Source organism: Propithecus coquereli, unplaced genomic scaffold (assembly GCF_000956105.1).
Source record: "Propithecus coquereli isolate 6110/MARCELLA unplaced genomic scaffold, Pcoq_1.0 Scaffold111, whole genome shotgun sequence".
In the NCBI taxonomy this organism is placed as follows: Eukaryota; Metazoa; Chordata; class Mammalia; order Primates; family Indriidae; genus Propithecus; species Propithecus coquereli.
Window position 1 is genome coordinate 2835303 of NW_012135081.1, and position 24236 is coordinate 2859538.

A 24236-nucleotide genomic window follows, 5' to 3' on the forward strand; every position below is an offset into this window, starting at 1 on the left:
TATAAAATCTGTAGTATTTTTATGTCATTTTAGAGAACAAGGCTCAGTAGATACTGTTGTATATTGATTCCTTTGATCAGATCTATGAGTATAAAAGATCAAAGAGATCGGTTAGTCAATTAGCTAATTTTTCTTCCCTGCTGTAAATATTACCCCATATTTAACTGTAATACTTAGACACTATCTAGGACAGATTCAACTGGGTTTGAGTGGAAATTTAAGATTATTCTATGTATAATCAGAAGAGTTCCTAGAAGAAATAGGTTCTGAATTGAGATAAAAAAGCAACATTTCTAGGTTTCAGGTCTTTGGGGGCCTACTTCCCTGTTGCACATTTGTGATGGTTTAACAGAAGGTCATGATCTGTCACCAAGCTCTACTGTAAAATGCTGTCACATAGACTTGAGCTTCTGAATCTTCACATAATCTACTCTCTATTGTTTGAGAAATGATTATTCCATTTGTGGATCATCCTCCATTTGCCTGTTCTTTTGCACATTCCATTGCTTTTTAGTGCTCCTGCAAAGGGTGAGCAACTGTAGAATAAGGAGATAAATTCAAATCTGAATACCTAACAAATTTGGCCATAAATAAATAAATAAATATGAATATCATTCTCCAAAATAACATTGAAGATTTTCCAGATTTCAGATATTCTGGCTTTCCTTGCTCAAAGTAATGAACAATTAACGAAGTAATAAATATTTTATACTAATAACAGAGCCATCAGATCTAGAAGAGATTTCTTGGTCTGAGAATTAAGAAATAACTGCCTCTCAATCTAAAGGCCTTCATATATGAATTGGAAGAACACAAAACGAATATTTTAATCTAAAAAGAAGAGTGACTCTTTAGCAGAATATCATTGCCTTTTTTATATTAATATAAGACAGAAGAGGTAGCTCTTTACAACCACGTGTCCCATGGGTGACAATGTAGTCTAAAGCAAAAACAGAAGATAAGGAAAACCCAAACCTAAAACCTAAAGCTGCCCCCAGCATGTCTTGCACAGCATGACCCTTCCACCCTTTCTGTGCTGTGCTAGTTGGCAGCCACTCATGTCTCTTACCTGCACTGGAAAACTGATGCAGGGACATGGTGATATTTGTCACCTCCTTTGAAAAAAACATCACGGAAGGCAAACTTCCTTTATATCTGTGTCTTTCCTTTGGCTCCATTAATCCCCTTAGAATATTAGAAAAAGGAAGAAACATTCCTCCCATATTAGGGTAACCTTTCTGGACCTAGCAGTCCTGCTTAAGACAACAGCAAGTGAGAGGACAGAAGTGAAAACCAGCCTTGTTTTCTGTCCTACCACCTGAAATGTTTCTATAGCACTTTGAACTAATCTAGTGAAAACTGCTACCACAGTGGAAGTGTTGTCCAGGTACTCTCACCTATAGTGTAAAGCAAAGTTAGAAAACAACCCAGAAACTTTAATTCCTAAGGAATTTTTCCTTTGATTTTTTTCATTCCCGAGCTTACTGTAGTCAGTGACTTTTAACGATATGCCAATTTTTGACTTTCAAGAGCAGTGATGGGCTAATCTAAGCTCTCCAAAACAACCTTACATCATTCCTATTTCTAATATATTGTCAAGAGTGGAGTCAAGCCCTGGATTGAACAGAGATGTCAGTATTATCCCAGCAGGGGGCGACTCTTAGATGTAGAAGCCCACAAAGTTAGAAACAAAAGGCTGAAGAAGAATAATGAACCTTGAGTGAAAAGCACATTTGTTCAGATTTTATTTTATACTGTTTGGTAGAGGGAATATAGCTTTTTTTTCTTGAGCTTGCACAATATGCATGCTCAGCTATTGCCTGAAATAAGATAATTGGCCTTGCATAGTCTTAAGAGACATCATGTACTTTTGACTGAGTTTCTGCTAACCCCAAAGGGTAGTTCTCTGTGATTTTGAATAATCATGCCTTGTTTTTCAGAGGGGGAATGTCTGTTGAAAGGCAACTAGTAAACTTAAAGTTACTCAGATTTTCCCATGGGGGCATATTTTATGAATTGAGGAGGAGGGAAACTGGACTAAGAAATAATGTTTTCAGTCCCAGGTTGGCGCATAGGAGAGATCTAGGTCAACCTTGGGCAGGGGAATTTTTGTTAGTTGAAATAAAGATGTAACTTACTAAAATTCCTTCAAATACAGTTCCTAGACTTAGAAATTTGGGGTCCAACTTATGGATCTGTCCAGTTACTCTAATTCCAAAGGGAACATAATGTTTCCATAACAGAACAAGCCATACAATGCCATTCCCCCGCTGGAAATCAAAAGAATGCGCCTGCCCCCATTTCCTCCCAACACTCAGCAACCTCCCCCTTCCAATGCAGGTGGTGGTGAATGCCTTGGTGGGCGCCATCCCCTCCATCATGAATGTGCTGCTGGTGTGTCTCATCTTCTGGCTGATTTTCAGCATCATGGGAGTTAACCTGTTTGCGGGAAAGTACCACTACTGCTTTAATGAGTCTTCTGAAATCCGATTTGAAATCGAAGAGGTCAACAATAAAACTGAATGTGAAAAGCTCATGGAGGGGAACAATACAGAGATCAGATGGAAAAATGTGAAGATCAACTTTGACAATGTTGGGGCAGGATATCTAGCCCTTCTTCAAGTGGTAAGTATTGTTGTTTTGTCAGTTCTTTGCAATTCAGGCAGCTAGCAAAAATCCCATTTGGTTTCTTCTCAGCCCTCTTTCCAGAATCAGGATCATTCTCAATAAGTCCAAGAGACCAATGTTATTTCTCAATCCGGTTTCAGAGAGACACCTTTCCTGAGTATTCTCTGACTTGTATAAGATCTCATTCAAAGGGAATTGCTCATTGTGCTTAGGAGCAGAGTGCCACTCAGCAACAAATAAAGAGTCCTGCAGTGTAATACAGTGGTGGCAAGATTGCTTTCTTTCCCCAGAATGTGTAATTAAAGAGAAAAACCAAAAAAATCAAGAAGATAAGTGCATAGACAAAAATAAAAAGCGATGGCAATTTTGATGGACCAGAATAATCCTACATACTAGCTACATTAACGTTAACTAAAGAAAAGAATACAGCATGTGTCAATGCCGTACTTATGTAAGCTCCACCCCAGAGAAAGGCCTCAAACTAACATGTCACAGTAAAAAGGGATTTATTTTAATTATGCAGATAATTCTCTTTTGCCTAATTTCATTCCTTCATGCCTCATTTTCTCTTCCTCTCGCCAAATGTTTGGAATATTTGACAAGACAGTACAATGCAATGAAAACTCATAAGCTTTGGAATCAGACAGATGCAGATTTGAGCCACACTCTGATATTTACTGGATATATAACAAATTGGACAAATTAGTCAGCCTCTCAGACTCCTTGTTTCTTCATCTATTAAATATAGATAATAGTATCTTTTATGGTTGTTGAGGATTTGTGATTTTTTTTTAATTTCTTAGCACAATGTCCAGCACGTAGCAGTGCTCAATTAATGGAAATTGCTATTATGTATTTTTGTTACTATTATTACCATGCCTGTATCATACAGTTCTTGGGAGTACTAAATGCAGTAATGCAAGTGAAGCTCTCAACCTAAATTTACACATAGTAACACTCACTATCAGCTAGTAATAGAAAGCAAAGTTCACGGAATGAGCAGTAGTTTATTCCACCCCAAAGCTCTTTTGCTATTCTATCTCAGTTCAAGAAATTGGACCCACAGATGGAATCCGAATTGGAGCAGCTCCAGAAAACCAGTACACATCAACAAACCAGTCAAACACGGTCGTCACAGAGTCCCACCATGTGCAAGGCACTGTGTTCGACAGTACAGTACTAGGGCCATCAGATGAAAAAAGAACTTCCCACACCCTGAAAAAGCTTAGAATCTAGTTGAGTAACTAAAATACTAAGAATAGTAAATCAGATATCCATATTTGTTTCCAAAATCAGGCTAGATACGGTAGACCAAAGGAAAAGAATTGGGAAGGGACTGTCAAGGATGAAGCCAATATTGCCACTACATCGGTTACATATGTGGGTGGGTATTCATAGGGGATAAGTTCTGACTTTGTTTTTTTTTTTTTAAATGCAACTGTTAATTTTTTCAGACCCCCATTGCTTAATACCTATTTTAAAAATGACTGCTCAGTGGAGGACTAAATTCTAAGCACCTTCAGTAAATTCCTGCCATTCATTCATAAATATGAGTTTGCCCTAGCTTTAGGCAGCCTTCTCAGGCCCATTTTAAAGACCTTTTGTAAAGCATTGATCCAATGACCATTATCAACATGTTTCTTTTCTTTTTTTTTTTTCGAGACAAAGTCTCGCTCTGTCACCTCAGAGTGCAGAGGCGTCATCATAGCTCACTGCAACCTCAACCTCCTGGGCTCAAGTGATCCTCCTGCCTCAGCCTCCCAAGCAGCTGGGACTATAGGAGTGCACCACAATACTCGGCTAATATTTCTATTTTTAGTAAAGATGTGTGATCTCGCTCTCGCTCAGGCTGATCTTGAACTCTGTACCTCAAGTGATCCTCCCACCTCAGCTTCCGAGAGTGTTAGGATTACAGATGTGAGCCGCCATGCCTGGCATGTTTCTTTGCCAGACTTTGATATTATTTTCAGGGACTTACACAAAGCTCCCTTGGGACCTGTATTAGCAAACAGAAAATTCTGTGTCTAAGTGAGGCCGTGCCCAAACTCCCTGTTGTATGTTGTCGCTAAACCTGATGCTGGCCTTCGGGACCCCTGCCCAGACTCCCACCCACTCCCTAACAGGCACAGTCTAATCACTGACTCTGTTTGCCAGGCGACCTTCAAAGGCTGGATGGACATCATGTATGCAGCTGTAGATTCCCGCAAGGTAAGGATGTGCATGGTGAAAACACAACCTAAGATGGTTAGAAAGCAGGCAGCATCCCACCAAGAAAGAAAAAGGGAGGGAGGAGGGGGAATGGAGGAGTTGCAGTTTCTATTTGGAAAATTTATTGCTTGTCTTATTGATTATAGATCATTTTCCTCCTCTCAGTAAGTCGCCATTCTCTTAGATTGGCTCTAGATGATTAGGCTGTTGATTTCTACTTGGCTTCAGTGGAGCTGTCTATGCTTCAGCCCTGCTTTGGGATAAAAATGTGGCTCCTAGCAAACAGCTCTCCCTCCCCCTTGCCTTGTGATTTGCATGTTCTCCACGTAAGTCATGGCAGGAGTTGTGCCCTCTCAGGGCAGGCCATGCCAGTGTGGAGAAGGAGGCAGGTAGAAAGAATCTAGGACTCCCACCCCAGCTTCTTTAGCAGCTCAAGTGCTCAGAGTTATGGCTGATGTCCTTGGCATGTCAGAATCACCCACCTGATCCCCAGACTGGGAGCTGACTTCCTTTTTTCTTGTCCTTTTACAGCCTGAAGAGCAGCCTAAGTATGAGGACAACATTTACATGTACATCTACTTTGTGATCTTCATCATCTTCGGCTCCTTCTTCACCCTGAACCTGTTCATTGGTGTCATCATTGATAACTTCAATCAACAAAAGAAAAAGATAGGTCTCCTCCCCTCGTTGCAGTGGTCAACGCAGAAGAGGCACTTCTGTCCTTACCTCTAGAGAGAAAATGCCCCACTTTCTTTCTCTAAAATCCATATCGTCACCTCACTTTGGCCCTGGCCCCACTGTACATTAGCCCTAACCAACTCATTCTGTTTGGGGCTGGATTTTGCAGCATGTGGTTTACCACATTTACTAGTAAATTTTTATTCCTGAGGCCTGTGACTGGTTTTGTTCCCTCACCAGAGGGAGGTAAAGTCGGAGAGCACCTCTAGTAACAGAGGTGAAAAGAAAAGAAACGGACAAATAGCTATAGCAAGAAGTAGAAATTGTCTAGACTTGTCATTATCCATGTTAATCCCTGGGCACCACTAGCAAATTGGGAATTGAGAGACCATCCTTGGAAAATTTACTGCCTTACTTGTCCCAGAAGGTGAAGAATTTTTCCAAAGCAAGTTGAAAAGATTACTCTTGTTATTCATTTTGTAAGTCAGGTCTGTCCCAGCAAACTCTAAGAAACACTCCAGATTGCTTTCTTGCACCAGAACATCTCAGTTTTGAATATTGTCTAAAGTAAATGGGCCATTAGCCAAGACTTGAAGATTTTTTTATTTTAACATAGTTTTTCTAGAATTTATCAGGAAAACGGGCCAAAAAAATGTTATGAGACTGTGAGATGTGACTGTCTTCAGAGTCACAGCTCCCTTCCATGAGGGTCTGTTATTGGACAATCCATTTCCTTTCCACCTGGCGACTGTCAGATCTTAGAAATCCTGAGCTGAAAACAAGGGCGGATATCTCTTTGAATTAGAATAATTGTCCCAGGCCTGCCAACCTCTGGGACAGCCATTAGCTAAACTGACCTGTGAAGAGGAAAGGGGATAGGTCTCCCCCAGTTCTCAGTGTTGAACCTCAGGTCCAAACCCATAGCACGTGAGAGCCAGTTGTAATAGTCTGTTTTCTTTTTTCCTCCTTTACTTTGGAGGTCAGGACATCTTCATGACCGAGGAACAAAAGAAGTACTACAATGCCATGAAAAAGCTGGGCTCAAAGAAACCACAGAAACCCATTCCCCGTCCCTTGGTAAGTACATTGTGTAGGCTGAGGGCATAGTGAGAACCCGAATGGAGAAAGCACTGCTGGAGTTACTGCAAAGCAGGGAAAACATAAGTGATCTCTGCCTGGTGCCCACGAATCCTCTCCTAGCCACCCGTCCAAAATATCTGAATTAAGACAGCAGAAAAATTGGGATTAAGGAATGGGATGGCTTTTATTAATATGTATCAGTCCTTGACCTATCCTCTGAGCCCTCCTTGGGAAGCAGCCAAGAGTCAGCATGTTATAACCACATTGGCTCTAGCACTGGTAGAGAGATGTTTTGAGAGACAATCAAAAATTAACAAAAGAAAAGGATAATGAAAGCTGCTCTCTCTTCTACCATAGGATTTGGTCGTCATTTTATCAGCTTCTCTACTCCATAGGTATGTCTTTGCAAGCTGTGTCTGGAAGCTAAAATAACGCTTCTGGCTATTTGTGGGAGCAGAAAAGGGTAAGACTAGGAGAGTCTAGGGCACCAGATTTCCTCTCTTGAACTGAGCCTTTTGTAAAACAGATTTAGGGGCTGAGATTCTGCTTTACTGTTCTGTTGGTGGTGGATCTTTTATTTCAGAGGAGATGCCTTGCTCTGAAGCCATATACTCAGCTGGGTGGGACATAACCCCCAAAAGCCAGGCTCAAAGTTCCTTCTATAACTTTAATTTAGCAACTTTAAAAAACAAAAACAAAAAACAACAGAACTTTAAAATAAAAGCTTACCAGGCAGTCTAATTCATAGAAATAAAAGTAGAGCTACTTTGTTTGAATCAAGAGTTGGAGTTGGGCCGGGCGCGGTGGCTCACGCCTGTAATCCTAGCTCTCTGGGAGGCCGAGGCGGGCGGATTGTTTGAGCTCAGGAGTTCGAGACCAGCCTGAGCAAGAGCGAGACCCCGTCTCTACTAAAATTAGAAAGAAATTAATTGGACAACTAAAAATATATAGAAAAAAAAATTAGCCGGGCATGGTGGCGCATGCCTGTAGTCCCAGCTACTCGGGAGGCTGAGGCAGGAGGATCGCTTGAGCCCAGGAATTTGAGGTTGCTGTGAGCTAGGATGACGCCACGGCACTCTAGCCCAGGCAACACAGTGAGACTCTGTCTCAAAAAAAAAAAAAAAAAAGAGTTGCAGAGTGTTTTCCCCATTTACTCCTGTAACCTACTCCAGGCACACCCACCTCACCAACTTCTAAGGGAAAAGAAACCCTAGGGTTTTGCAGAACAGTTTGAAAACCACCAAGTTAAAGTAATCCCGAAAATGAGCACCAGCCCAAGTGCCTAGGTACCTGAAAAAAAAAATCAGGGGAGGCCAGGCCTGGTGGCTCATACCTGTAATCCCAGCACATTGGGAGGCCAAGACAGGGAAATTACTTGAGCCCAGGAATGAGAGGCTGCAGTGAGCTGTGATCATGCCACTGCACTCTAGGCTGGGTGACAGAGTGAGACCCTGTCTCTAAAAAGAGAGAGAGAAGAAGTGTGGCAACTTTAGTAAACTCTTGGCGAGATAATACTGATGTTGGTCTCAATCCATGCTCCTGATAAAGCAGCAGTAGAGAGCTGGCCAGTGTCACAGAGCAGAATGCAGAGAGAACTTCAATTAATGGAGTGGCAGCTTCCACAGGTCTGCTTGGAAAGGCTTTCATACATCTTTTTGTATCTTTCCTTCCCTCCCCAGAACAAAATCCAAGGTATCGTCTTTGATCTTGTCACTCAACAAGCCTTTGACATTGTTATCATGATGCTAATCTGCCTTAACATGGTGACAATGATGGTAGAGACAGATACTCAGAGCAAGCAGATGGAGAACATCCTCTACTGGATTAACCTGGTGTTCGTGATCTTCTTCACCTGTGAGTGTGTGCTCAAAATGTTTGCCTTGAGGCACTACTACTTCACCATTGGCTGGAACATCTTCGACTTCGTCGTAGTCATCCTCTCCATTGTTGGTGAGTGGGGTGGGGACGGTAGGGAAAGGAAAAAGGACCCAGTGGGTTTTGAGGATGAGATTTCCTGGGAGAGCAGCGAGGCACACAGATCTAAAGTGCAAGAAGGTCACCCTCATAGCTTGATCCCCTGTGTGCCCTGAGTCGTCTCATGGGCCTGCCTAGCAGTTACAGAATCAATGAGTTTCTCCTGAGTATTCATAGTAGTAGTCTTGGATTGTAAATTCTGTGGCTCAGGAAAAAAATAAAGATTAGATTTGGTTCTTGCTTTCAAAGAGTTCAAAGTCTAACAGGGAATGTAAAAGAAAGTTGTCATTAAAAAATATAGCTACAGGCTGGGCATGGTGGCTCATGCCTGTAATCCCAGCACTTTGAGAGGCTGAGGCAGGAGGATCACTTGAGTCCAGGAGTTCAAGACTAACCTGGGGAACATAGCAAGACCCCATCTCTACAAAAAATTTAAAAATTAGCTGAGTGCAGTGGCATGCACCTGTAGTCCCATCTACTCAGGAGGCTGAGGTGGAAGGATTCCAGGAGTTCGAGGGTGCAATGAACTGTATTAGAGCCACTACACTCCAGCCGAGGTGACAGAGTGAGACACTGTCTCTTAAAAAAATTTTTTTATATATATACATACATGTGTATATATATTACAGATATATATACATGTGTATATATTCATGTGTATATGTATATATATTATGTATATATACATATATAAAAAACAGAAATATAAAATGGAAAAAGGGATGATTGTTGAATATTAATGAAATAATCTAGGAAAATTCTAGAAGTGATGGCTGTGGTAGTGCTGCTGCCGACGGCAATGCTTATTTACTGAGCCTTTACCATGGGCCAAGTACAGTTTGAGAGTTTATTCATCTGTGTTATCTCCTTTTGACACCTGTGTTTGCTACTTATGACAGCCCAGGAAGCAGGCTGTTTTATTATCTTTACTGTATAGATGTCTAAGATCAGTGAACTAGAAGGTAGCAGAGGCAGAACTCAAGTTGATCAGAAAGTCCATATTTTTAACAGTAACTATGTTTTGCTAAAAACACAGGAGGGTGATGTCCTGGCAGGCAGGTAGAAGGAAATGCCAGCCTATTGATTGCCCTCCCCAAATTTTTCCTTGCCTTCCTGAAAGGCATCTCGAATGATAAAACTCAGTCTTGGTTCCTGGCAGATTTGACTCATTTATACAGCAGAGAGACCATGCTCAAGACCCACGGGGGCCAGCGCCAGAGCTGCAGAGGCCAGACTGGGCTAGTGAAGTGGTGGCTGTGGACACCAGAAGGCAGCTGGCATCCCTTAGCCAGCGCCACCCTCTAGTTCTGTCCTCTAGAGCAGCATGTCCAAAAGTGTGTTGATATGTAGAACACTAATACCAAATGTTTCTCCCCAAGAAAAGAATCCCATGATGAAATTACTTCAGGTAACCCTGTACGTAGATTTCCCTTTGGAGGGTCCTAAAGTCTGTTGGAAGTCCTGCAGTAAAGAATTCTGTTTAGCTTTAACATGCCATCCCACCATTATTAGACTACAACACCATTTTTTCAAGTAATAATAATGATATCTCACATTTTAGTGGAATATACTATGTACCGGTCAATGTTCTAAGCGCTTTACATGTGTTAATTCACGTAATCCTCACAACAACCTTCTAAAAATCATGAGGAACTGAGACACAGAGACGTTACTGAGGCATGTGGCTGGTAAGTGAGCAAGTGGGGTTCGAGCCCAGCCCCTGCCTCAAATCCATGCTCCTTATTTCTCATAAAACACACTTGGGACAATGCTGCCCTTGTTCACTATTCTTGAACTTTTTCTGCTCACCCATCATTGAATGGGATAGAAAATCCACAGAGCAAGTCATGCCCCCTATTCTCAAATGGTATTCTAAAATAAAGAGAAGGAAGAGTGATATTTCTGATGATTGGGATTTTTGTTAAACATCATCACTTTGTTCAGAAACAAAAGAATAGAAATTATCTTTATAAATTAGGAGTAATTAGGGTAAAACTAGCCTTGGAACCGCCTTGGAACCACTTAGAGTACCCCTTTAAATGGTGATCCTAGTGCCTAGATTACTGTCTGCCCCATTTCTCGCCCCTTTTCTATGGGAACAAATACACGTTCATCCTTCAAAACCTTACTCATACATCATCTTCTCTCCGAAGCCTTGCTTGCCCACCATATACGGTGGGATGCAAGTATTACATATACTGTAATACATATTATGTCATCTGACTTCTTCAGTTACTGCTCATGACTTAATTGGGAAAGGGGTTCTCTCCTTGTTGCTCCGTAGTTTTTAAGGTAAGTGGGCCAGTTGAGGTGGACCTCTGGATGAATGTAAATAGAAAAGGTCCTCTGATTTGTACACTTTCACCTTTTACTTTGATATCCTACTAATTCCTTGGCATTTTTACCTGTTGATAATGGTTTCCAATTTATGGCTTTTAGCACAAATTCTAGAAGCTTCGAGTTGAAAGTCACTTCTGAGAATTCTCTCTAGTTTTCTAGCAAGTTTGGTAGAGTAGGGAGGTGGGGCAATGAGAAACCAAAGATTTTTTTCAGAGCCAGGAAGAAGATACTTTGACAATTGGCAGAGTATTGGCAGAGTAAGACATCAAAGTCAAAGGGTAGCAAGGTCATGGAGTGAGCTGGAAGCTCTCTCACTCATTGTTTGTGGATATAGAAATCCAGGACCATTGTGGAAAGCATCAATAACACCTCAGAAAGTTGAATGTGCACAAATCTGAAAAAAAATAGCCAGGCACAGTGGCTCATGCCTATAATCACAGGACTTTGGGAGGCCAAGGGGAGAGGATCACTTGAGGTCAGGAGTTCAAGACCAGTCTGAGCAAGAGTGAGACCCCGTCTCTACTAAAAATAGAAAAACTTAGCCTGGCATCATGGCGCACGCCTGTAGTCCCAGCTACTCGGTAAGCTGAGACAGGAGAATTGCTTGAGCCCAGGAGTTTGAGGTTGTAGTGAGCTGTGATAATGCCACTGCACTCTAGCCCGAGGTGACAGAACAAGACCCCATCTCAAAAAAAAGAGAAAAATATCTGATAAAAATTTATTATCCTTGAGTAGGAAAACACATAAATGAGGACCTATTCAGAAAAAGGGGAATACCATTCAATTGTTCAAATAAATAAGCTAAAATTATTTTACCACGAGGGATCAATCTCACAAACATAATGTTAATTCTCAAAAACAAGTTAGAGGCTGGGCGCGGTGGCTCACGCCTATAATACTAGCACTCTGGGAGGCCAAGGTGGTAGGATAGTTTGAGCTCAGGCGTTCAAGACTAGCCTGAGAAAGAGCAAGACCCCCTCTCTACTAAAAGAAAAATAGAAAGAAATTAGCTGGAAAACTAAAAATATATAGAAAAAATTAGCTGGGCATGGTGGTGCATACCTGTAGTCCCAGCTAATCGGGAGGCTGAGGCAGAGGGATTTCGTGAGCCCAGGAGTTTGAGGCTGCTGTGAACTAGGCTGATGCCATAGCACTCTAGCCTGGGCAACAGAGTGAGACTGTGTCTCAAAAAAAAAAAAAGTTAGAGATCTAAGTAGATAAATCCAAAAAGACAAATCCAGTATAATTTCCTAACCATAGTAGGATGCTCTATATTATTTATGGATTCATACATAGTAAAACTGTAAAGACACACCCTAGAATGATACATACCATCTTCAGGATTGTGGATGCCTCTGGGGATGGAAGGAGAGGAAGGAAATTTGGTAAAATGCTAGCCTCTATTAAATCTGTGTGTTAGTCAGCTACAGTGGCTCATTCCTCTAATCCCAGCTACTCAGGAGGCTGAGGCAGGAGGATGGCTTGAGCCCAGGAGTTCAGGACCAGCATGGGCAACATAGTGAGACCCCATCTCAAAATGCAAACAAACAAAAAAACAACAACAAAAATCTGTGTGTTAGGCACATAGGTGTTTATTCTATTGTTTTCTTTACTTTTCTCTGTGTTTGAAATGTGTAATTTCTTTTATTATGAGAGTTCAGATTGAATAGCAAGGCACTTATGGTGCAAAAGCCCTTTGAACTTAAGGGTTGCATAGTGCCAGGTAAAAGAAGCAAAGAGAAAGGTATCTCCAATCTCAGTAACGTAACTTCTTCTATTCCTCTCCTTAGGAATGTTCCTGGCTGATATAATTGAGAAATACTTTGTATCCCCAACCCTATTCCGAGTCATCCGATTGGCCCGTATTGGGCGCATCTTGCGTCTGATCAAAGGTGCCAAAGGGATTCGTACCCTGCTCTTTGCCTTAATGATGTCCTTGCCTGCCCTGTTCAACATTGGGCTTCTGCTCTTCCTGGTCATGTTCATCTTCTCCATCTTTGGGATGTCCAATTTTGCATATGTGAAGCATGAGGCTGGCATTGATGACATGTTCAACTTTGAGACGTTTGGCAACAGCATGATCTGCCTATTTCAGATCACAACCTCGGCTGGTTGGGATGGCCTGCTGCTGCCCATCCTAAACCGCCCTCCTGACTGCAGTCTAGATAAGGAACACCCAGGGAGTGGCTTTAAGGGAGACTGTGGGAACCCTTCAGTGGGCATCTTCTTCTTTGTAAGCTACATCATTATCTCCTTCCTAATTGTTGTGAACATGTACATTGCCATCATCTTGGAGAACTTCAGTGTAGCCACAGAGGAAAGTGCAGACCCTCTGAGTGAGGACGACTTTGAGACCTTCTATGAGATCTGGGAGAAGTTTGACCCCGATGCCACCCAATTCATTGAGTACTGTAAGCTGGCAGACTTTGCAGATGCCTTGGAGCATCCTCTCCGAGTGCCCAAGCCCAATACCATTGAGCTCATCGCCATGGATCTGCCAATGGTGAGTGGGGATCGCATCCACTGCTTGGACATCCTTTTTGCCTTCACCAAGCGGGTCCTAGGAGATAGCGGGGAGTTGGACATTCTGCGGCAGCAGATGGAAGAACGGTTCGTGGCATCCAATCCTTCCAAAGTGTCTTACGAGCCAATCACGACCACACTGCGGCGCAAGCAGGAGGAGGTATCTGCCGTGGTCCTGCAGCGTGCCTACCGGGGACATTTGGCAAGGCGGGGCTTCATCTGCAAAAAGACAACTTCCAATAAGCTGGAGAATGGAGGCACACACCGGGAGAAAAAAGAGAGCACCCCGTCTACAGCCTCCCTCCCATCATATGACAGTGTAACTAAACCAGAAAAGGAGAAACAGCAGCGGGCAGAGGAAGGAAGAAGGGAAAGAGCCAAAAGACAAAAAGAGGTCAGAGAATCCAAGTGTTAGAGGAGAGCAAAAATTAAATATTATACAGATTTAAAACTTGCAAGTGAAAGATTGTTTACAAACTTCCTGAATATTATCAATGCAGAACAGCTGTGGAGACACTTTAACCTGAAGATCTATACCAAACGTAGTCTGCTTACCATGTAACAAACACAGTTGCATCTTGAGCAGTGACCTGCCAAGGGCAAAGGACCCTGCTCCCTGGACTCACAGATTTTCTAATGCTTGGGCAGGTGGTTACTGCATGTTCCACATCAGTCAATGCAACTTAGGACAAAACTAACAGGATACAAAAACAGAGGAGAGGCTGCCGGGACCAGCATATTTCCGTTGCAGCCAAATGGATTTTATTTTTTCATTTTGTTGATTCTCAGAAGCAGAAAGCATCACTTTAAAAGTTTGTTTTTTCATGCAAACTATATTTGCATTCTTACATTAGTTAAGCTAAGCAGCAAAAAGAAAACACACACACACTCACATTTAGCCCATGTCATTTAATTGTCAGTTTCTTTGACATAAACAGCATCTTCTCCACATGGGCTTCACGTGGTTTGGAGATGGGTGGGGGAAAACAATCAGGTTTCTTCAGGCTGAGGAGGACTTGCTCAGGCCAATTCCAAACATTGTGCTCGTTCAATGCGTAGAAATGATTTGCATGATGGCATGCTGTGATCAGAAGTCATGCATGAGATCCATACACCACAGGACACTACTAATCCTGTCCCCTGCATTGGGTCAGACTTTGGACAGGACCCAGCCCTGCACCGTTCACTGTATTTGGAGAAAATGGTAAGAGTTCCATACTGGCTACAATTTTATGAGTTCTTTAAAGTCTTTCATATGCCCTCTGGATAGGGAAGCATAAACCTGCTTCCCTACACAGGGTACTACCACCACCAACAAAAAACAAACCCCATCCAACAAGCAGATGGATCCGTTGCGTGTGTATGTTTAACAGACATCTCTAACATACAGCCATTGTTGCACATTTTGCAAGATGAACTATATAATGCTGCTCTATGTCCAGTACATGGGGGAGACTTTGATCCTGAATGGCTTGTACTATTAATGTCACTATAAAACCAAATCCTAGGGCTAAAAAAAAAGTTCATTTGTATCTTGCAATATTTATGATGATTGTTTAGCCTTCATACTGGAGAATTGACTCTTATTTGGGGTAGAGATAAAAGTGCTATTCAAAGTAGCTTGTTATCTCTAGGGGGTAATTTGGGGAACTTAAAATGACCTTTCATTGGGAGTTATGGGGTGCCCACTTCATTTAGTATCATGTCCTCTGCATTGTGGCTTTCCCCAGGCTTGGGTCGGCATGGAGAGGGGTTCAGATATTCTTAACTGACCTTTCTCTTCTGCAGAGGGGTTGTCGAAAGCTTATACACTGCATGATTCCTCCTGCCTCCATCACATTTGTTCACCGAGCAGGGCTTCCCTTACTCACGGAGGTGGGTAAGGGCAGCAGCACTGGGGTTATGACTGTGATTTCTTTCATTTATTATTAGAATAATAATCACTGGTGGGACCTGAGGTAGAGAGGAAGCCGCCTCTGAACTAAGCCCAGTTGGTTTCTTTATTGCACTGGTTTTCATGAGAAAGCAATTTAATATTCTTTAGGACGTTCCGGCTTCCCCCAGCGCATTCTCTTGCAGCCAGTTTTGCTATCTGCTTAGCGACCTGCCTATTGTCATTGGAGGGTGGCTTCTAGGGGAGCATCATATCTTCCATTCCATCCCCTGCTTTAGGGAAGACAGTTTTTAGTCCAGGGGTTTCTCATCTGCTGACTAGATTTCAAAGCCAAGATGCTGCAGTTGAATGTGTCAGGAAGTCTGTACAAAGAATGAGGAGAGACTTTAGCATGCCAACCAAATCAAAATAAATTCTTCCTGAACCATACAACAGAGGGGGGAAAAAACCAACCCATAACCAGACACACCGATCTGCCTTGCAGTAGATGCACTTTGGAGGTAATTTCACAGTCCCCTTGACTAGTTTTGCATAGAACAAACCACAGCAAGTCAGTAAGCAGAGCTTTCTAGCTTGTTGGACCATTAGAAACTGTCCAGCTCTCTTAAGCCTGCCTCTGCAGCATCATCTGTAGAATTTTTTTACTACACCCAATGCCAGATTGGGAAGGCATTTCTTTCCTGCCCCTGCTAACTGCTAGGATGAATGTATAGTAACATGTACAGGCTACATTGTAAACAGCACAAAACAGAAGCTGACGTGTGGTTATTCTTTTTAAGAGAATTATAAATACTGTAATATATAATTTTATTTTATTGGCATGCCTTTTTGTAAATACAAATTATTAACTTATTAAATAGGAAATGGCTTCTGGCTTATGCCATTGTCATGTTTATTTTTATTTTTTATACTTTTCTTTCTTCTTAGAACTTACATGCTGTCAGCCAATGTACATCCCCAAACCAGACAGACAGACAAAAAATTTTTTATTGCTAATGGTCTTTTCCAAAACAAAAAATATATATTTTTGTTCCAATGTGCAATAAATTCTAACCACTTCTATGCAAGATTTGGCTAAACTTACTAATTGTTCTTAGGTCTTGAGATGGGCAACAGAGCTATAAGATCCCTCTGGGTACGCCCAGTGTTCATGCTAGTGATGTTGTAAAGCTGGGAGAGATAATGACGAGACTTTTCTGAGATCTGACTTATTCCCTTCCCCAGTTCCTGATCCCAGCCCAGCAGGCTATCTGCTCAGTAACACACGGGCCTTGGTATCTGGCACCCATCAGCCAGCCTCATAGGAAAGAAGCCACCTTCGCTCTATTTGAAGTTTCACTTTTTAAAAAAAAAAACTTTCCCACCTTCTTATCCCTCACCCACTGTCCTCCACCTGCTCACTCAGTCTCTCACTCACCCATCCTGCTCCACACTTCTTTGGTAGTAAATGACACCATCACCAGCAGTTTAACACCCGCAGTTAACAGGCATTGAACTGAGAGAATCAGTGATGACGTTTTTGTACGTCTTCACTGAGTGGGTAAGTGGCAACGCTTTGCCAAATATTAATGAAGCCAATCAAAAAGCTGCAGCAGCCACAGTATCACTGCACATATATATATATAGATATATAAATATAATATAAATATTTATTTTTTGTAGCCAGGTCCTTGGTGCAGTATTTATACTCCACAATCCACCTTTAAAAAAAAGGACAAAAAGCAAAAAGACGTGTGATGCTGTTAATTTAAAATGCAGAGCCAAAGCCACTGAGCAGCAGCTGACATGGTTGCTGGTTTGTGTGTGAAAAACACTTTCCCCCTCTTCTTCCCTTAACCTCCTAGTTGCTTAAGATGAGGAGACTCCATAATTTAAAGCAGAAGGTGAGAGCAGGAAAAACTTTCCAAGTCAACATGACCTACTCTCACTCCTTTCTAAATGAGCCACTTTTGGCATCAGAAGTTGACTGGGAAGAGATAAACAGAAACTCCCATTCACAGCCCCTGGAGCGACAGTGCCCCAAGTTCTTTTACTTTTCGCTGCAACCAGTGTAAACCTGCAGAAGACCAATAGTGAAGATTAGTGTATTACGAATGCATGGAGGCCAACGCTGCCCCACATGAGACGTGATAAAAAGTACATCACTACTCTAAGCCAAAAGGAAACAAAATAAAAATGACCCTTTTTACTGTACAAGGGAAGCCTGTCTTGGTGTGTGTTTGTTGCTTGACTATCCCGATTCTTGAGTCCTAGGAGGAGTCTGGGAATTGGGACCTTAGCACATTTGGGGAAAGGAGGGGCATAGAAGGGAGAGAAATCAGAGAGTCTCTCGCAAAGTTCTGGCTGAGAAGTAGAGACCAGAAAGAAAAGCAAGGTCCTGACTCCCCAGGTCTCCACTCACCCATTGTATGTGCCGCCCCCTCACCTGCCACCACCGGCCGGTGCTCAGAGGCCTAAAACACTTCCTCATCTAATCCACCTGGCAGAGCCCCCAGAGATACTGTCAGCCAACTCAGCTGGACTGGCCTTACTTCTGCATTTTTCACTAGTATGTTAAGAAAAAAACTACCCTCATGCCCCAAAGCTAGGGCAAGCACGATGCCCAATGACCTCCACTCTGCTAGCTAGCGCTGGGCCCTCCCTCCATCGCCCCACAGACCAGCAGACCAGGGCTGGTCTGCTTCACATCTGCACAGGGGAGGGGGCACCCTTCCCCCTCCTCTCTCTGCCCCCTTTTGGGGACATCCCTCTCTAGGCCTAGGCCATGTCTCCTGGTTCAGGAACACTCTCTCAGGAGGATCTTGAAGTGCCCACTCTAGTCTGCTCCAGTAGCTCCACTCTGGAGAGAGATGGCTGGTAGGTCAGTCCCCATCCTCCCCTCGGCCCCCAGCCTCCAGGCCTGCTGTGGAGGTGAGATTGCCATGGGTTATGACTTTTGTGACTTGAGTCCTGGGCATCTTCTGTAATGATGCCTCTTTCTTTTCTCAGATGTTGCCCAAAGTTTTGCAAAAAGCTTCGTTCATTTTCAGGTACCCCCTACCCCCTAAATAATTGGCTGCAACTAGCCAGCCAGGGGGAAGTCAGGAGAGAAGAGGAAGTCTGGATTGGGAGGGGGCCAAGGTTTGCAATAGAGTCCATGTTGTTCAGCTCTGTGCTTCCTTGGATTCCCTTTCCAAGATTACCAAGATTTCCTCCATTAAACCGCTCCTGAGGCACCCCCGGCCCCTGCCCCCCACTGCTGTTTGCTGTACATAGAGGCTAAGTGGGGAGGGGTGGGCGGGCGTGCACATGTGGTGTGTGTGTGTGAAGAATGTATATAGGTAAAGGGGAGCGTGGTCCAGTGGTTCCAGAAATGGGACAGAACTCCTGTGTTCTATTCCTAACTTGACCACTGGCTCGCTGTGTGGCCTTGGGCAAGTCACTTAGCCTCTCTGTGCCTCAGTTTCCCCATCTGTAAAATGGGGATAATAATACTGACCTACCTCACAGGGGTGTTGTGAGGCTTTAACTAAATGTTTTGTAAAGCGTTTTGAGATACAGAGGCAAAGGCGCTAGGGAAGGGCAAAGTATTATTTGGACTTCAGGAAGCTGAAATGGTACCATAAATGCTGCTATTCTGAGAGCCATTTTAAACTGCACTGCTCCAACCACCCCCGCTTCTCATCACCAGGACAGCAGGTCGAGAAAATGTCTTTCCTTTCACTTGCTTCTGGGGTTTGTGATTATTCTAGACAATTTTTTCCCTTGCTGTATCTCCTTCCCTCACCCCCTCGACTTGTTCCTTGTTCTGTTTATGCGGAAATGGCAGAAATGCTTGAGAAATGAGAATGTATAAGTGGATTGGAAGTTTATAGTACGAAATTTCAATTTTACTTTGTACTGTACATCTTTTTACTTTAGAATTTGCAATAAAGGGTTACGTCAATCTTGTTTTCAACTCTCCTCTTGGATTGGCCTGTCATTCTGTCACTGCTCTCACCCCAAAGCCCCTTGGCCCAGGGTGGATGGGTGTCAGCACTCCCACCTCCGAGGACCCCACAGCTCTCATCTGCTGTCCCCTGTGGCAGAGACGGTATGGGGGCTCACCAGGTTCAGCTATGTGGCTGGGCAGGCAGTGCCCCAGCCACTCGGAGGTAGGTGGGAAAGGTCTGGGGCTCCACTTAGAACTTCAGGAGGCCTTGCCTGAGTGGGGCGAGCACACTGGGGGCAGTGCCCTGCAAGTGGACACACTCTAGCTGCTCACACTCCAGCAGGGTCCCAGAGTAAACCCGACGGGGAGCTACACATCTTGTTCTTTTCCCCATCGTGTTTCTCAGGCCCACTTACTGCACACAGACCATTCCTTCTGGAGCTCAAACTTTCAGGTCAGATGGCTCTGGTGTCAAAAACCTAACTATGCCATTAACTAGTTGTGACCACAGTTTCAGTATGTGTGATGGAGATAATAACCTTTCTCTTGGGTTTAGAAGAGTCTATCAGATAATGTATGTGACTGCTTAGCACAGAGCCTGGCACACAGTGCCCAGTAAGTGGTAGGTACCTCTTAGTGGAAGAACCATCGCAAGATGAGAAGGAACTGCGCCCACAAGAACTGGGCGGTCCGCCTCCCACCCTGGGACCCTGGCATTGGAGCCCCTCCTCTTCCATCAGCAGCCCCACTCGCCCTGCCGCTCATTTCCAACAAACAAACCGACTAGTCCGTTGTTTCTGTATTTCGTAACTTTTATAATCCGTCCAAAGCAGCACTCCACCAGGACCGTGCTCCCATTTCACAGTGGAGGGCATGAGGCGAGGGAGGATCTGGCCCACCTGCAGCCCAGGCCCCCGGGGACGTGAGCTGCTGTTTAGTCAAAAGCGGCTTCGTTTCCCAGCAGCCCTGCGCCTCGGCGGGCCCGAGCCGGGGAGTGGCGGGCGGGTCGCCGTCGCCGCCCGTGATCCACAGCGTGGCCAGGATGAGCAGCGCCCCGGTGCCCAGCGCCCCCACGAAGCCGGTGAGGAGGCCGAGCGCCAGCGGCCCGGCCCAGCCCGTGGGGCTCCGCTCGTACGGGGGCTGGGGCAGGCGCTCCACGATCAGCTCCAACGCGTCCCAGTTCGGCGTGGGGTCCGAGGCGCGCCGGGGGCGCTGGGCCGGGGCGGGGGCCGCGCCCGGAGCGGCGGCGCCTGGCGGCGGCAGGTAGCGCTGCCCGAACTTGCGCAGCTGCAGCGTCGCCTGCTGGTGAAGGTTCTTGCCCAGCTCCCTGGCCACGTCCGGGCGTCCGCTACGCCGCAAGGCCCGGGCCACGCGGTCCCAAGACAGGGACGTGGCCTGGGCAGCCAGCCAGGCCGCCAACGCCTCCCGGCAGCCGTCGGAGACCTCCCCGGGCTCGGGCGACCTGCCCACCGTGTCCTCCGCCGGGTCCTCGGCCGCCTCCCGCCGCCGCCGCCGCCTCCACAGCCGGCCAGACGACCCCGAGGTGGTCGGCAGCGGCCCGGGCCGCGCCAGCTGGTCCTCAGAAAGCCGGGCCAGCTCGGCCTCGACGTCAGGCGGGTGCACCTCCAGGAGCGACCGGAAGTGGCCGCACTCCTCCGGGGTCAGCAGCTCCGCCAGACGGACGGCTGCGTGGGGGCCCATGGCATCCACAGCCCCAGCCGGCCCCAGCGTCCAGCCCCACAGCGCCAGGACCAAGGCGCCCGCCAGAGCCCGCGCTGCCATGGCCGGGCGGGAAGAACGCCCGCGGTGGGGGAGGGGCTCCTAACACCCGCGGATTGTGGCCGCGGATTGTGGCCGGGGGCGACGTCGAACATTCCGGGACTGGGACGGAAGCGGAGGAGCGTACTCCCAGCACACAGGGGCTCCCAATATCCACGGACGGGGATTGGGGGGCTCTAAATCATGGAACTTGTTGGAGAAGGGTCTCACAAAAGTCAGGAACTGGAGAGGATCTGCAATACCCAGGGGTGGGTGAACTTCTTAGCCCCCAGGAGGCTAGGATTCCGGGCCCTCACACTGACGCGCCCGCCTTAGACCTCCTGGCTGTCCCACTGATACCTCGAACTTAGCAAGTCCCCACATCTCTTCTAATTCATTTACCGCCCGCCTCCTCACCCTCCTCCAGAAGCCCTGGATCCCTTGGTCTCCATTATCCCCAATATCCAACCTTTTCCTAAATTCTCTCTACCCACCAAATACTACATGTTTAGTATTTAGTAAGTGACTCCATCACTTCCCGTTCTGCCACCCCGACACTAGTCCGAACCCTCAGCCTCTCTTGTCTGGATAAGGTCAGCACCTCCTCCAGTCCCCATCCCACCCACCCCACACACACACCAGGGTCCTGCTTACCTAAACTGGTTTCCTTTCCCGGAAGGAAGCTTGGCTCCGCCTCTCCCTGGGATCCGGGCCTGCGCTCTGGCTGGTGGGCCACGCCCCCTGCTGCCAGGTGCCTCTGGGAAGCCCTGCCTGACTCTTGGACACTCCTTAGCCGTGTCTCCATTAGGGACCCTCCTGTCTGCTCCCACAGCACCCTGCAGTTCTGCCTTCTTAATGTATCCCCCAGTAGACTGTAAGGTCCACCCTGTCCCCATGGCAACTAGTACATAATAGGTGTTTAGTAAAGACTTGTTGAATCAACCTATGAACTCCACTTGCAAATCAGCCAGCCCCTCACCCCTACAAAGGCTTCATCATGGAGCCCCAGTTTGTAACAGGGCATGGAAGGTCCTCTGTGGTGAGGTCGCAGGTGACTCCTCCAGCCTCACTTCTCCCACTCCTGCCCACACTTTGTCTTGTACCACATCACTGCTGGTGGCACAGCCCTGCATATATGGTGCCGATTCTAGCCTCCCTACTTTACCCAGCTATCCCTCCTCCTGTCTAGGAAGGCTGGTGCCCCACTACACCACCAGGAGTCAGATCTTTTCTTGAGATAACCTGTGCATCCTCCATCAAGGCACTTATCTGGAAATTAATTAGAGGATTTATTCAACAAACCTTTACCCAGTGTCTTCTATGTACCAGGTAATCATGCCAGATGTATGAATATAAAGATTAATTTTATATGCCCCCCCCACCCCAAGCAGCTTTATCAAGTTGTATTTTTAAATGATCTGTTGTTGCGCTTTTCCCACCTGGGTTGTGGGCTCTCCAGAAACAGTGGCTGTGCTTGACCCTTTTTGTATTCTCAGTGCCGTGCACAATATCTGCACAAAGTAGGTGTATAATAAACTAGAGGAGTTGGGGGGTGGGTCTGGACCTGAGGGCCTGAGAGTTGGGGTCACCGAACCCTGGGCAGTGCCCTAGAGCCCCCACATCCAGGCATACCATATCTGTCCCTCTGGGAGGAGCAGCTGTTTGCTTGGCAGGGTCTCTCTGGTGCTGCTTGGCCTCCTGCAAGCCTGTGGTAAGCCCTAAGCAGGGAGCCCGGGTGCACAGCCTCCCTTGAGCTCTTATGCATTTTCAACAATTTTGCTGAGAGCATTCAAGGACCTAGGAAGTTGTGGGTCCAAATCTCTCCCAGGCATACTCCACACAGCCTTTTCAGCAAGTGTTCCTTCCTGGTTTTCTCAGTCTCCCAGGTTATGACAAGCTGTCAAAGGTAGAGTCTGAGGACTGATAGATGGTGGGGTGGTGGGCAAAGGATCTCATGTGACCTGGCACACTGGAACTCGGCTGTCTCCACACCCTGCCCTCTGCTCCCTGCGCTCCACCCAAGGGTGGAATACAAGTATTAGCCCTAGCTCTGCTCAACAAAGAATGCGGCAGGTTCTGGGTGACCCCTCCTCCTCTTCAGCTCCCCTTTCCTCCATGCATTCATCTGTCCATTCATTTAGTCATTCAACAAACATGTGAGCCCTTCCTTGCCCCTCAATACGATGAGTCAATCTCGGTTCTGAGCCTCTAGAGTTCAGAATTGCAGGAGGGCCTCCCTATCCGGAGGCTTTTCACTCTACAGCCTCAGTGCCCAGTTCGGGGTAGGTACTCACTGTGCCGGAACAAATAACAGGTGTCCTGGGATAACTTTTTGCTGAAGGAATAGAAACACCCACAGGGCCCCACGCAGGGCACTAGCAGACCTGGGTGCCCTGGCATTTCTCAGAGGGCTCCCCACATCCCACTGTCCCCAAGAAATCCTCTGAAAACCACGTCATCGCTTTAATACTGTGTAATACTTTCTTTTAAAATACAGTCTCTTCTGAGGTAGACAGACCACAACTGCAGAGCATCGTCAGACAGGAGATAAATACGTCCATGTACAACACGCAGCAAAATGAGGTAGAAATGGTTACAGCTGGAGGAGAGGATCCCAACCCCAATCTGGGTAGAGGAAGGAGAGGGCCAGCTTACTGAGTCTGCCCTCCCCACACCCTGCCCCTGGATTCTTTGGTATGCCCCCCCAACACTGCCAGAGTTGGACCTGCCCTCCCCTTACCCGCCCCAGTGCCCATGAGGTAGGTGTCAGTAGCCTGGGGGCCGTCTCCTTGTGCAAAGTTCCCCAGGCCTGGGGAACAGAGAGCCCAGTAAAGGAAGCGGTGGGGATTCCGGGTCTCGGGCAGAGCTGCCTGCCCCTTGAAGGGAAGGTAGGATCCCAACCCCATTTCCCGACACCCTCCACCCCCCGCCCCATACATACACACACCTGAGAGAGAACCCCCTCACTCCATGCTCCCTCCAAGGGTCTTTCACAGCTGAGACCCTGGGGCCTACTGCTTCTGAGGCACCAAAGCCCTGTGATCAGCTGGCTCCAAGGAGAGGAGGGTCAGAGAGAGAGCAAGCAGGGAAAGGGGAAAAACAGAGCAGCTTTCCTGTAGCATGTCTAGGCCAACACAAGCCCTCAGCACCTTGGCACCTGAAAGGTCCCCCATGGACATCCTCCCAGCCAGGAGTGGGAGGTGGCACAGACTCTAGGAAATGGAGGGGCAGGCAGGGAAAGGG

At 46.0% G+C, this 24236-nt stretch overlaps 2 protein-coding genes across 4 annotated transcripts in view; one reads left to right on the top strand and one right to left on the bottom strand.

Moving 5' to 3' along the window:
• The window catches only part of SCN8A (sodium channel, voltage gated, type VIII alpha subunit), a 183249-nt gene extending 163982 nt beyond the window's left edge, over positions 1-19267 (top strand). For 2 of the 3 annotated variants that reach the window (XM_012650578.1, XM_012650586.1), the window contains 6 exons: positions 2341-2625; positions 4783-4836; positions 5368-5505; positions 6487-6591; positions 8274-8544; positions 12699-19267. In XM_012650578.1, coding sequence (XP_012506032.1) covers positions 2341-2625; positions 4783-4836; positions 5368-5505; positions 6487-6591; positions 8274-8544; positions 12699-13846 — 2001 coding nt within the window. In that variant the 3' untranslated portion in view covers positions 13847-19267. The remainder of the gene's footprint in view (positions 1-2340; positions 2626-4782; positions 4837-5367; positions 5506-6486; positions 6592-8273; positions 8545-12698) is intronic. The other variant, XM_012650570.1, reaches the window with a different exon arrangement.
• Positions 19268-20048: 781 nt separating this feature from the next.
• LOC105815051 lies at positions 20049-21676 on the bottom strand. The gene is made up of 2 exons (XM_012650179.1): positions 21648-21676; positions 20049-21247 (listed from the first exon to the last, which is right to left on the bottom strand). Exon 2 carries the CDS (start codon positions 21015-21017, stop codon positions 20049-20051), a length of 969 nt encoding a protein of 322 aa, XP_012505633.1. The 5' UTR covers positions 21018-21247; positions 21648-21676.
• Between the last annotated feature and the right edge of the window lie 2560 nt (positions 21677-24236).

What these genes read in the sequence shown, in the direction of transcription:
- LOC105815051 (XM_012650179.1), bottom strand. Translation starts at nt 21,017, where the DNA reads ATGGCAGCGCGGGCTCTGGCGGGCGCCTTGGTCCTGGCGCTGTGGGGC.